At 41.8% G+C, this 14,103-nt stretch overlaps 1 protein-coding gene across 5 annotated transcripts in view; it reads right to left on the reverse strand.

The window, feature by feature from the left end:
* Positions 1-1,865: 1,865 nt before the first annotated feature.
* Positions 1,866-14,103, reverse strand: part of CCDC172 (coiled-coil domain containing 172) — a 69,181-nt gene continuing 56,943 nt past the window's right edge. For all 5 annotated transcript variants that reach the window (XM_053310953.1, XM_053310952.1, XM_053310951.1 and 2 more), the window contains 2 exons: positions 4,439-4,526; positions 1,866-2,376 (listed from right to left, as the gene is read on the reverse strand). In XM_053310953.1, the coding sequence (XP_053166928.1) occupies positions 2,344-2,376; positions 4,439-4,526 (121 nt within the window). In that variant the 3' untranslated portion in view covers positions 1,866-2,343. The remainder of the gene's footprint in view (positions 2,377-4,438; positions 4,527-14,103) is intronic.

A 14,103-nucleotide genomic window follows, 5' to 3' on the forward strand; every position in this document is an offset into this window, starting at 1 on the left:
TAATAATCCCATGTTCTCATATCAGTTTGGCAATGTTCTGTTCTCTAACATTCTAATTAACAATGACATAAGATCCATCTATTCTTTCCTCATTATTTCAATAATTACTCATCTTTGGTTCAGGAAACACACTCTCTCTCTCTCTCACACACACACACACACACACGACTATACACACAGTATGTATGAATAGATTTTCCCTAATTGCCTGACTGAATTAGAGAAAAGACAATAGTGAGTAAATTGAACATTTTTATATATGTTAAGCCATTATAAACAAAATTTAGCCTTATCATAAATGTTTTATTTAACCACCATTTTATTTTACTTTGGTGCTGTTGAATGATTTGTTCAGTCCAATATGCTTTACAGCCATTACAGTTATATTTGCTTGAGGACTTTATGACGTGTTGTGGTTTATACTAATATATTGTGGTTTATACAAATAGTAGTAGTAGTAATATTGATTTTGAAAGTTCTGTTCCTTTTAGTTCATATTTTCTACTTGCTTTTTTATATTCTATTTCATGTATAATAAACAGGCTAGAATATGGGCATTCTGAAATTAAGTGCACTTCAAGAGGATGGTGTAAACCAATAGGAATGGGTTACTCCACTGTCACATTGTTGCTAGAAGTATATTCCTGGAGTATGAATGGCTGGCCCAGGTGACCTACTAATGGCTGCCCCAGCACTCCAACTCAGACATGCTTCAGATTAGTGCTGGTGTAGAAAATATGGAAGAGAGGAAGAAAAGATGCTTATTGTTCAACTGCAGAGTTTATAGCTATGGGGCTTCACCTCGTTCGCTGGAATAGTTAAAATCAATCTCAGCCATGTGGGTATGCTTCAAACAAACAGCTAATCACATGGAGAGGTGCCCAAATTGCTTCCCTTCCAGCAGCAACTATGTTGGTGAAGCATCATCTGAAGCAGATGCTTATACAAAGTTTTGAGAAGCTTGGGAGCCCAGATATGTTCAGAAGCAGCATTCTAAAAACCAGATGCTGCTACAAGGAATGGGAGAGAAGGCTGTTGCCTTCATGCCCTGCTTGTGGGCTTCTCAAAGGCATCTGGTCGGCTGCTCTTGGATATTAGACAAGATGGATCCTTTGCTACCCTTTTGCTAGGCAGATTACTGGTTGATAGGCCAGGATGCCAGAGGATGCGCAACTAGAAAGACTTTCTAACAAAAGGGCAGGTCAGTGAACATTCACAATTATAACTTCAAATCCATTACAATAGCCCACTCTCCCCGCAGATGATCACTACTGTAGCCTTGGGCAGCTGGACTGGCCGCCCACACAACTACTGGCTCTGGCACGGAGCCAGTGGGGACTGCAGGGATCAGGGGCCACTTGGCCCCCGGAAGTCCCCAGATGCCTCATGCAAGTGCACAGGGCATTCTGGGGGCACCCTCGAGACTAGGAGGCTGCTTGTAGCCTCCCAGCTGGGGGTCTACTCATGCGTCACTGTGCGCCATGGCAGCACATGAGTGACAAAACAAGGTTAACAGAGTGCTTGGTATGTTAACCTCATTTAAAGGGAGGAGGATTTAGGTGTGTTAGCCACCTTGGAAGCACTGGACCTGAGCCCGGTGCTTCCAACAATCACTGGAAAGCGGACTAAGGGAGCTTAGCCCGCTTTCCAGTGATCGTGGGGAAAGCCTCATTGAATGGGATATGTTGGATATAAAATTATTTTTTGGAGATCTTATGAAAGTTAGTGGAAGTTCAGTTGTGCAAGGCAATAAATCAATTGCTTGAAAGATAGAAACTTCCGAAGCTCAGCTGGAACTTATTAACAAAGGCAGGTTTACAGCTAAAAGCCATATTAAGTACTAAATAAATCTCAGAGAATGTGGCTAAATATCAATAGGACATTTATTCTGCTTTAACATTGGGCTTTGCCTTGGTGGGCTTGCTGTAATTTACCTTTCCCATTTAAAACAAGGAGTGTCTGAAGAACCTTTGGAATACAGGTGAAATGACATGCATAGAATGAAGATAATAATGACAAGCAGTCCATGTTGTGTGGAATTGTGTGCTTCTGCCAGAGCTGGTAAAGACAGAATGGAGGAAGGCTTTTATGTTGAATATGGGAATGGGAACACTGCCAAAAAAATCTCTCCACAAAAGGAAAATTATTTGTTTACAGTTGCTAGACACCCATGCTAATGAACAGCCAAAAGAAAAAGAATATGTGTTGTGAAAAACAGACTCCTTGTTTTACTAGCAGGAAATGTAGAGGATGATAAATGTAACAAAGGCTTACAAAAGCAGCATTTCCCCAAATAGTGCAGACTTGTTTCTGTGACATTTGAATCAATCCACCATATGTTATTTATTTGACTGGAGATTTTTTTTGTAACAGTTTCTGCAAAAGAAAAAGAAAAGAAAAGTGGAAATAGCTAATTGTTAGAATGTTTTCTGTACGTTACAAATAAGTCTAAGGATTAAAAACACTTGTGTTGGTACTTGCTAACACAAGTCAGGACTCACTGCAAAATTAGAGGGGTAGATTGTTAAGGGACAAAATGGAGGAAAGGACTTATTTATTTGCAGACCTGTCTCCTACTGATTAATTCTTTGTAGATACAAGGGGGGAACAAAGTAATAAAGAGAGGTTTTTGTCCCTCCACAACCTCCAAATTTCTTCTACCAACATCCACTTTTAGTCCTTTGTCCCTGAAGCAATCACTGGGTGTAAGGATTTGGGCTCAGAGTCAGCATGCCCAAGTGCGTACTGTCTCTGAGCCCAGTTCTTCTACCACCCCGTCCTAGTCACTTCAGATGGAAAGGAAAGCTTCACTTCTCTTTGTCCCTGTGGCAAATGTTGGGGGGGGGGGTAGGATTTGCAGGTTCTTGAAGCACAGTTCTGCCAATATAATTAGCATAAACCTCCTCACATCCCTGGCCAGGATACTCCTGAATAACAGATGGAAATACGTATTCACGGGGGTTCCAATCTCTGCAGCTACCACAGATATGGAAACTGTGAATACAAAGGCATTGGGGCAATGGGATCATGGGGGTTAGGTTCCTGGAAGTCGGGAAAATGTTAAAAAGTGGGGTTGGCTCTAAAAGTATGGTGGTAAGTGCTACCCGGCAGCACAGCAATGCTCCCCAAAGCAAAAAAACGGCCATAAATCACATTCCCCTCACCTGGGTTTTTTCTTCAAAAAGAGCCATTTTGAGGCTCCCACTCCCACCACGCAGATAAGTGAAAATTAACCCCTTAGTTGCCCCCCCCCACACACCCACATTTACCAAGGTCAGGTGCCAATTCCCTAACCCCGGACACGCAAAACCACGGATATGGAGTCCACGGTTAACGAGGTTCTCTTGTATACATGTGCTTCCAATGACTAGAGCCAGATCCTTGGGTGGGTGGGAACCTGTAGTCCTTTGTGCAAGGATAAAGGATGTCTACCACTGGGCACTATTGGGATCCTACCATACCATTTTACATATAAATTAACACAGTTATGTGTTTCTGGAGAACATAATAATTAAATGCTGTACTGCACATAACATTTTGTTCTTGGGTGCAAAGAAAAAGAGTTGACAGTCCAGAAACCTTTTGCGCTGTAGCCCAGTTGGGACCATGCTCAGTGTTGGATAGAATATTTTCAGTAGGGAGTTTGCTCTTTTAATTGGAGCTGGCAGGGGTTGTATAGATGGCAGATGCAGATTGGTTGGGGGACTTTGGAAGATGTCTGCTAGACAGTGTATATTCAATTCCATTAACTCAACAGTGAAATGGTTTCTTTAATTAATTAGCAGCCATGAAAAACTGAAAAACATACACAATGCAGCAGCACACTTCCCAACATGTACCCCCTAAATCAAACAACTCACAAAAGTTTTCAGATTGCAAACACAACTCCAGTTTCATCTGCACAGCAGGTGGGAAAACAAAGCTGGCAAGGAGACAGTGAAGGAGCAAAGTGGGAACTCTAGCAGTTATATACTTTTCACTGCCCTGGAGTGTTTAAAGGGACAGGCAGAATGCCCAAGCTCCATTGTAGCTTAGCTCCGGCTCAGTATGGCTACCAGTTCTAACTTCAGATGTCTCTTGTGGATAAGACCTTTGGATTTTCTCACTCTGTGCCTGTCTTTTGATTAAAGTTGATTTGACAACGTTGAATCCCCTGGCTCTTACTTTGGCAACAGCCGGGGATGGGAACCTCAGCTGCTTCCTCTCCCTGTAATGCCTTCTCTGGAGCTGAGTGGCATGGAACTCATGGGAGCTAAAAGAAGTGGCATGGGTATAATGGGAACTAGAGTTCTTTCCAGTAGATCACTGTCTGAAGGGCAAAGTAGTTTCACCTGTCTTCTAGTATATTGTTTATACAGACGTGTGTTGTGTGCAGAATAATACTATCTTCTCAACTAAAATGATCAAACATGATAAATGTTAAGTTAAAAGGGCATACCATCTGCAGAAATTCAATTTCCGTTTGAAGAGCCTCACAGACATTTTCCATTTCATCTTCTCTGTAATTCTCCAATTCCTTTTTAAGCCTGTGCCAACATTTAAGAAAAACAGAACACCTGATATGGTGAGGCTGTCAGCTGCATTCCCCTCTTCTCCACATCAACCCCAATTCTTAATTTAACCTTGATCATCTCCGTAGAATCTCATTAAAATCCAGTAAATGCCCCAGTAATGTGTCAAATCAACAAATAGTCTAGTAGCACCTGAAAGACTAATTTTTTTTAAAGCATAATCTTTTGTGGCCTAGTGCCTACCACTTCATCAGATGCATGAAGTGTTATCGGATGAAGTAGGCTCTGGTTCAAGGGTAGGCAACCTTGGCTTTCAGTGATCGTTGAACTACAACTCCCATCAACCCCAGCCACAATAAATTGTACCTGGGGGTGATGGGAGTTGTAGTTCAATAACAGCTGGAGAGCCGAGGTTACCTACCCCTGCTCTAGTCCATAAAGGCCTATGGTAAAACACATCTGTTAGTCTAAGATGCTACAAAATGTTGTTGTTTTGCCACCTCAGCCTCTGACTAACACAGCTACTGAAAGTTATTGTCAGTAATGTGTGGATTACATATCAAGATCTAGTTACAAATCAGGACCAAAGTTTGCAAGGTATGTGTGATATAAACTATATGATTATTAAAGTTTGTAAATCAATATATACTACTGCCAAGTGTGTAACCTTGTGAAGAAATCAGGCAATCTCTAGGGAGAATGAATGTATATGAAAGCACTGCAAAACAAACCTGAGCTATAAAGCTATAGTTTTCCTCTGTGAGTTGTGTGCATGTTATAATCTATGATAGAATTATATCCTAGTCATTAAAAATGTCCTTTATTTTAATATACAAATTTAAATATTTGATCCATGCTCAGGCAGACTACTGTGCATCTTGTTCTCAAAGCTGCTGGTGTTCCTTTTCTTTCCTTTTATTTATTTATTTGTCAAATTTGTATACCGCCCCAAACTTTCATCTCTGGGCGGTTGACAACATAAAACAAGTTAAAACATACACAAAAATCTTGTACAGGAAACTCTAGGATTTGAAGTTTCAGAAACATAGAAAAACATGCCATCTTATGCAATGTGCTGTCTCCAGAGTTACAGGCCCCAGGCCCCATTCAACATAGCGTGAAACCTCGGGTTAATCTGTGAAGCCAAGAATCACACCAAAGATGATTGATTTGGCAACCTCTGGCTTCTGGGCAGAGAAACCCTCCCCTCTTCTTTGTCCTCCCAGGCTGCATCCCAGCAAGCTCAGTTCCAGTCACGTTGCCAGACTGTGGCCAAAGCACCAGCACTGCAACCATTGGCCGTGATGTTAGAGGGGGCATGCTTAACATAATCATGCCTTTCCAGTAGTGTCCACCTGCCCTCGGCAGGGGAAAGACATTTTAAATCTCTCCTCACACCGCTTGCACCACTGTCTTCTGCAGTTGGGGAGGAAGGGTCTTGTGGCTCCCCTTGTCCTGCCCCTGGGAAGAGAGGACTGGGCCCCTCTCTTTCCACTTGCACTGGTAATAGATAAACTGTGCAAGCAATCCCTCTACTTATTCTCATTGTGTCTGCAGAATCAGTTTGTGACTGGCAATGGCAATGGCAATTTGTGAGACACCCACACCAGCCTACTCCCCAGCACAAATGCCATGAGATGCATGCCCTCCTCTCATTTCTCCAGGGACCTATATTTTTGTCCTCTGCCTAGGCTCCCATCCTTATCCCATGCATGCGTGCTTATGTATGGATAGGAAGAGACTGCTAGAGAGAGGGCAAGATTACTTAGGATTGTCCCCTTTGGTTTTCAGTAGTATTGCTCTATCTTGTACAAGTTGGGAGGGGAAGGGAGGGCCTCAGCCCCTACCCCTGGATGCAAGCATGCTCTTCTCCTCATTAGAAGAACCGTCTAGAGCAGGATTAAATTGCATAAGAGATTCCTCTTGTGCAATAAAGATGGATCCTGCTTCTGAGTGGACCAATCTCTCATGAAAGGGACACACATGTGGGCTGGAAGGTTTTACTGCCCAGCTCAGTTGACAGTTTCGCCAAAGCCCTGGGAAGGGTCCCTCGGTAACATCCCTCCCAGGGGTTTGGGGAATATAAGTGCCCCTTAAAAGAGTCTTTTCTCCCCACAACACATCTCCATGCTCACTTTCACTGTTCATGGTCACCTGACTGGCGAGGGACTGTTCTAATCCAGGGGTGTCCTGTCCCAGAGCACCCTGTTGTGGTTGGTTTGCAGTTTCTGTAGCGTTGGGCCCAGGTGGTAGTGATTAGCCTGCGATGACAGATTCATCCCTGATCTCTGCTTGACTGCCCACCCAACCGAGAACCACTCGAGCACCCAAGTGGCCCAGACCACCTTTAAGTCTAGAAAGTTTGGGCAGAAGGGGGAAGGTATGGAGTATGAGTTATATTGTTAAGCAGTGGTACCAGGAGCCCCACAACAGTGGGCCCCCCATAGTTGGAAGGTTTAGCTCATGAGAGTGCAGTCAAACAGAGAGATGAAACACACTAGTGTTTCAGCTTTCTGTTTGCACACTCATTAGGTAGTGTTTCTGTTTCCTCCTGAAGACTGACCCTCTCATGAGAAGGCCTAACCCCCCAGCTGGTAAGCCGCATGAGGACGGGAGTGTGTTGCGTCTTTCTCACTGCTTTGCCTGGTCTACAAGCCTGGTGGCACCCTTGGTTACAGTGAACCAATCCTCAGGATTCTTTTCCCACTGTGATGTACTCCTAGGAAGTCAATAAGAACTGTTCCTGGAGTACCAGACAAGCAGCCCTGGCTCTTCCGTGGTTGGGCAACTGGTGTCTTCCCCCGGGATTCTTAGGCATGTCCCTCGGTCCCTCCTGCACCTTTGTGTACATTAAGGCCAAAGAAACCACACTCCATAGATAGCATCTGAGAGCTCCTGGAATGGGTCTAGATCTGGTGCTAGGTCAATTAAAGAGCTCCTTGTACGTATGACTGTTCTTCTTTTATTTAAAGCATGCTTTCCCCAATGCTGTGTCATCCCTTTAAATGCAGGAAAGGCTGGGACAAAACATCCCTGTAGCCATGCAGCGGTGGGGCATCAGTTCTAAGAGGTGGCCAGCGAGAAATGCACCCACCCTAGAACTGATGCATTTATGGGCTGCTCTGTGCCAGCCTCTCTATGGTAGCAGGAGGAGCTTGCACAAGAGACATAGGTTATGGCAGGTAGCAGAATGTGGACAACACAATGGTATCTCCTAACCTCAGATTTCAGCAGCAAAACTCACTACAAACCGAGAGTTCACATTCAGGTTTGGGACCAAAAATGGAGCCATAATTGGGTGACAAAATGGAAGCTCCACGCTTTTGGATAATCACAAACTTAAACCTCTGGCATGTCTACCTATGGTTTGGTGTTATGTCCAAATGAGGCCCCAGGGTTCCCTCCTTTTTCCTCCTCACATTTCCTGTCTACAGGCAGGATAATTTAACAGTGTATGACATCTCTGGCAGCAGGAGGAACAGACAGACATCATAAGAATACTGAGTTCCCAGAGACCATAGGAACCAATCTGCCCCATAGATTTATAGGATTCAGAGAATATGTGGGTATGCGTGAATGGTCTCCAGGGTTTATAGAACTGACATTAGATCCCAGGGATGTGGAAGAATATTTAAAGATCATTTGTGTTTAATTAATCTACATACATGCCATACTGCCATTTCTGGTCACATTCAGGGCTATACATGTGAGGAGCTAAAACAAAGGCACCAAAAGGATCTAAAGGACACTAATAATCCCAAGGATTTTCCAATGTTTCAAATCAGATAAGGCCTTTGATGGGAGAGCGGGTGATGTTACAAGTTTGGACTAGGCCTAGATAAGTAATGCTTGAGCACTATTGTCAGCAGATCAGGTCATGCTTTCTTCAAGATTTTGTGGGATATATTTTAAATGATGGATTGTCAATAACAGGTCTCCTCCCATTTACTTTAGTGAAATCCATGGGCCACATTGAACTTGAAGCAGTTGTTTCCAACTATTAGATTGCTATAAACAAATATCTATAATGATGTAGTCTTAGTGCCCAAGACTGTGTTTTTAATATATACAGTGTGTTATTTACACACACACACACACACACACACACACACACACACACACACACACACACAGTATATATCTTCTGTGTAGAATCTGGATTTGAAGACAATCAGATATTACATCTCATAAATTACCGTTTTTGTTCTTTTACACAACTTCACAAGCTCTAGAGAAGCAATATGGATTATCTCCTGACACAGAAATTGTGAGTCAGCTGTTCAAATATCTTCTCAAGTTGTCAGAAAAGCTGTCATGTTGTCAGAAAAACAAAATAATATTTTGTGGAACCACAGGATTCTTTGGAACACAGTTGGAGAACCTCTGTTCTGTACAGCACAATTGTATAACACGAATATCGGTTTGGCTTACAAACCAAACATCTATCTGTCCCCCAGTGCTTCTGTATTCCAAACACACACACATACACACACACCCCTCCAAACATCCACACATCTCTCAGTACTCCCAATAGACACATACACATCCAGGTTTCACAGATGTGAAACCCAACCCAACCATGATACTGCAGCAATATTATATGATTTTTCAGAACAAATAGTTCCATCTAAATGCTTGGGTTTTTAAACTGTTTTTTTACTTTCCTCACCCCTGCAAATACATGTATATACTTTTTTTAGATCTCATATTTGTCAGAGGCAGATGTTTCAAGCTAGAACACTGAAACTCAGTGCATACAAGGTCTGGAAAAGCTGTATTCTTATTTATTCAGAACTCATAATGAAACTTTTTTTGGGGGGAGGGGCATGTAAAATCCTTCATTTTGGGCTCTCAGAATAGCTCCAAAATTTCTATTAAAATTTTGAGAAAAGGTTTATTTTTAATAAGAAGAATAGGAAGGAGGAAAATCTGCTGTATTCCTATTATAATTAACAACCATTCCTCTCAGTACCTGGACAAGGGGCGGGGGGAGTGTGAGTGAACTAAGAAGAATCATCCTAATTTGACATCATCAGTATCTGTCATTCTTCTTCAACTGGTGTATATTTTAAACCTTATATATTTGTATGAGCTTCCTGCTGCTGCATCATTCCTGTTCTTGCTGTTACTTAAAAACAAACCCAAATAAAATCAAATGTTTCCCCTGTGAAACAAGCAACAACAACAACAAATCACAACCAAAACACAGTTTGATTCATAATCCAGTTATGATTTTGTCTATTTATGTTGATGACAACTATTCAGCATCAAAGAAGAATTTTGACTGAAGAGTTTGGGTTTCGTTGGTGGAATGAGCATGAGGGGAGCTCATTTAAGATAACTTCCTCTGTAACAAGAATTAGGCTCCAATCCTATGCATGATTACTTGGGTGTAAGCCTCACAGAACTCCGAACTATTTACTTTTGAGTAAACATGTAGAGAATTGCATTTTCAGTCATCCAGTTTAAGTACATGATATGATTCTCATTGTTCTGAGTAGAATCAAGATTTTACCTTTTCTGTAAAACAGAAGATATTTCATGCCCCTAATTACTCTTTTGGAAACAATTCTCCCACCAGCATACTCCCCTTTAATGTCAGAAGTAGTAAATATAATGACTTTCACTGGTTATTACAGGGATATTAATTGTGAAGATTGACTGACATTAACTTCAGGCTACAAAGGCACTGTGTGAAGCTGGTTGGCAATTGCAAGGGGGTCCTGTATTCTACCAAAGACAACCACAAGGCTCTGTGGTCACCAGGAGTCGACACTGACTTGACGGCACACTTTACCTTTACCATTCAATCAGAATATACTGTTGTTGTTTCCCCCCCAAGAGTCTTGCACAAAGCTATAGGCCTCTTCAGACTTGTTAGGAGTTCACTTCTGAAACCCAGAGTGTAAATGTGACAAGCAGGTGTTTGAAAATGCAAGTATCATACATGCATGCACAGCACAGAGTAGAGAATTAGTGTTAAGTAGTCACTCCATAGTGAGCGTAGGTGTTTTGCTATGTAAATTTTGAAACAGTCCTTTGGGCAGCGTAGTGTGCCGTTATTTACCACAGTGATATGAATAGCTGTTGAAAGAAACCAGCACTTAGAACTGAGAGGATATACTACATTGGGATCATTCACATAATCAAAAACTGTCTTCTACCAAGGTCCCAGGTTTGGGAGCTGTGTGTGCTCCCCATTTTTGGTTGTGTGGAAGCAAGCTAGGAAGAAAACCTGAGTAGAAGTGATCATGTGGAAGCATAGGAGGAAAACATGGGTAGCATTTCCTCCTAACTTGCTTCAACATAATCACTTCTTCCAAGGTTTTCCTCTTACATTGCTTCCACACAACTGAAAATTGGGAGCACACACAGCTTCCAAACCTGGGTAGAAGACAGTTTTCGATTGTGTGAATGACCTCATTATGTAGCTGATTTTGAAAGAACTTGGTTTTGAAAAAGAAAAGCTGACCATGTGGTACAGTAGTTGTTACTTAGGAGTTCCATCCACTACTGCTAGCATATGGCTCTTTCATGTGGCAATTAAATAAAATATGAAGTAAAAGTTTAAAAAGAAATTTTAAATTTTAAAGGAATTGGTTTTAAAAGAACTGCACTGGCTGCCAATATGTTTCCAATAGAAATACAAAGTGCTGGTTATTACCTATAAAGCCCTTAACAGCTTGGGTCCAGGGTATTTCAGAGAGTGCCTCTTTGGTCATGAACCCTCCCGCCTATTAAGATAATCTGGGGAGGTCTGGTTATAGCTACTACTGGCTTGTTTGGTGGCTACTTGGAATCGGGCCTTCTCTGTGGCTGCCCCGGGGCTCTAGAATTCATTCCCTGTTCAAATTAAAGTTTCTCCATCTCTGGATGTTTTTGAAAAGACCCTTAAGATGACCTGTTTTCTCAGGCTTTTAATTAAATTTTAATTGGTTTTATATCATAATTGTTGTAATCATTTTATCCTGTTTTTATAAAACCTAGGGATGCACATGTCAGGCAGTATAGAAATATGATAGATAGATAGATAGATAGATAGATAGATAGATAGATAGATAGATAGAATTGGGTATTAAAAAAAGAGTAACCATACAGGTATGCAGACAGCTCTTTTAACTTATTCACTCTGATGTACATACCAAGCAAAAGGTTTAATTGATAAAATAAACAAAAACTGCTGATGAAGGGCAGTTTTGTACCACTAATTTTATATTTTTAAAAAATCTAAACCTTCATTTGATAAGTTGGGGGTGGGATGCAGTTTTGAATATCTTTTGAATATCTTCCCTGGGCACAAAAACAGCTGGCTTTGACAATGTTCCACTACAAATTTTGACTTCTTATGATATTCTCCTAAGACTGCAATCCTATGCACACTTATCTGAGAGTAAGCTCCATTAAAATCAGTGGGCTTACTTCTGCATAAGCATGTATGGGCAAGCTGTAAAATACAATGAGATTTGCTTAAAAAAGACTCTTTTCTGCCAAATTTATTGCAATGTTTGCATTTCTAAAAAGCTAAATGATTCTACAAACAGTTACCATTTCTAAATGCTTCATCTGTTTTTCTAACATTTTATTCTGAGACCTGTTAATGAAGAGAGAAATATCCTGCCCTGTGCTGCATCCCTGAATGATGTTTTCTGTCCTTGCCCTCCCCCAACCTCTCTCTCTCATCTGCTAACAGAGTATGCCCCTTCCCCCCTCCCCCCAGTCTAATTTTGAGTCTGGAATCCCTGCTAGCTCTGATTTGCAAAGATAAGATTATTAGTTTCCTCTTCCCCTAACACTCTTCAGAGTGGCTTGGCCAGCTTTCTGCAACTTTAGCATTTGTGCTAATGAGGCAAGCATATCCTAAAGCTGTTCCACTCAGATCCAAAGTCTGCCTCAGCTTCATTATTATTGGCGCATGCACTCTATTCACCACAGTGGGGAGGGGCACTCATAACGGAGTATCTGGCAACTGGTTTTATGGAATTGTGAATATGATCCACAAAATAATGTACTTTCATTCAAAATTACATTGCATTTTTATGGGTTTCCATTGTAAAGAATTGCTGCAGTTATACTGAACAGCAAGACTACATGTATCATGAGCCATCCCCATTTTGACCACCACAAAATGTGCTGCAAATCCATAATAAAGACTACATGCTGGAAAGGCTGGGACTAAACCTTGTCCAAGAAAAGGGACCAAATATGTTTGGAATTCACAGTAGGCATCACATGGGGATGTTGTGGACCTACCATTTGGATGCATGGATGAAGTTCCTAGTGTCACTCAGGGCAAAGCTCAAGAAGTTACAACTTCATGAGTGTGCAGCATGTGATTAATTCCCCCCCATGGCAAGAAAAGAAATAGGTAATGTGGAGTAATCCAATAAAAATAGACCATATTTTAGTGATAGCAGAACAAAGAGAAGTGTACTGAAGTTTGGGGATCTGTTCATTTTATTCTGGCTTATTCCATATAGACTCTGAACTCAAAATTCAGGATTGAGCAACAGTTAAGGAGCTCATTAGAAAGCCTGGGCAGCAAATGACTAAAGAGGAGCAGAAATGGTGCCCGATATGGGAGTATTATCTTCTCTATATGGGATGTGTTTCACCAGGGAATAAAAGAACTTTGAAAAGCGGGAGTCCATACACAGGATACCACCCATTATATTTGCTTAAGTGGATACTTGCTGGACCAAGAAAAAGCTATTTCAGATATTTTAATGGCCCAAGGTATATGCAGCAATAAAATTATACTGCAGTCCTTGTCATACCTACCAGGAGACAGTAAAATGGAAGATAAGTGTAAAGTTGTATTAAATCCATTCATGATAATAGAGGAGCAATTTCTAGGGTCACCATGTATATTTTGGGACTGTTAAGTGAGCCCATCTAAGAAAGAGGTTATATTTTGGTGGCAGTAAATTTACTGCTGTACTGGACCAGGGCTAAAATTTGATATATATTGGAGATTAAGAGGATTCATGAGTTTACCTTGTATATAACTTTTTTTTTTACTGCTTGAATGTTATGTGATAATGATATCTCTTCCACACAGAATGGTTATTTTGAATGTAATGTAGCCGAAAACTGAACGAAGTAACTTATTTGAGGTGAAAGCTTAGAATGGATGGATTCAACTTAAAAAACAGCTTCACATGCAAGGGCAGCCTCTCCCATGAGGCAAGGAGAGGAGAAGCCTCCAGCAGCGAGTGCACCTTGGGGTGTTGAGTACACCCTTGCCCCTGCTGTGGGCATCACTCATCTACCTACTGCCACCACTCCAGCCTCACCTCTGCTGCTGCCCCTGTGTTTGGGCCTAGCCCAGTGCAGTGTTCTCAGTCCTGGCCTGTCCCCTCCTCCCTGGCCTTGCCTGTCAGGCCAGAGATACGTGTTGATGCCTCTGCTCCTTCCCCTCACCTTCCAGGCATGTAGAATTTCTCCAGCCCTCGTGTCTCACTGCTGCGCAGTTCCCCTGTTGCCGAGAAATTAATGTGTGCCAAGTCGATTTTGACTCCTGATGCCCACAGAGCCCTGTGGTTTACTTTTTTGACGAATACAGGAGGGGTTTACCATTGCCTCCTCCCAGGCA

The sequence above is a fragment of the Hemicordylus capensis genome, chromosome 3, assembly GCF_027244095.1.
Source record: "Hemicordylus capensis ecotype Gifberg chromosome 3, rHemCap1.1.pri, whole genome shotgun sequence".
Lineage (NCBI taxonomy): Eukaryota > Metazoa > Chordata > Lepidosauria > Squamata > Cordylidae > Hemicordylus > Hemicordylus capensis.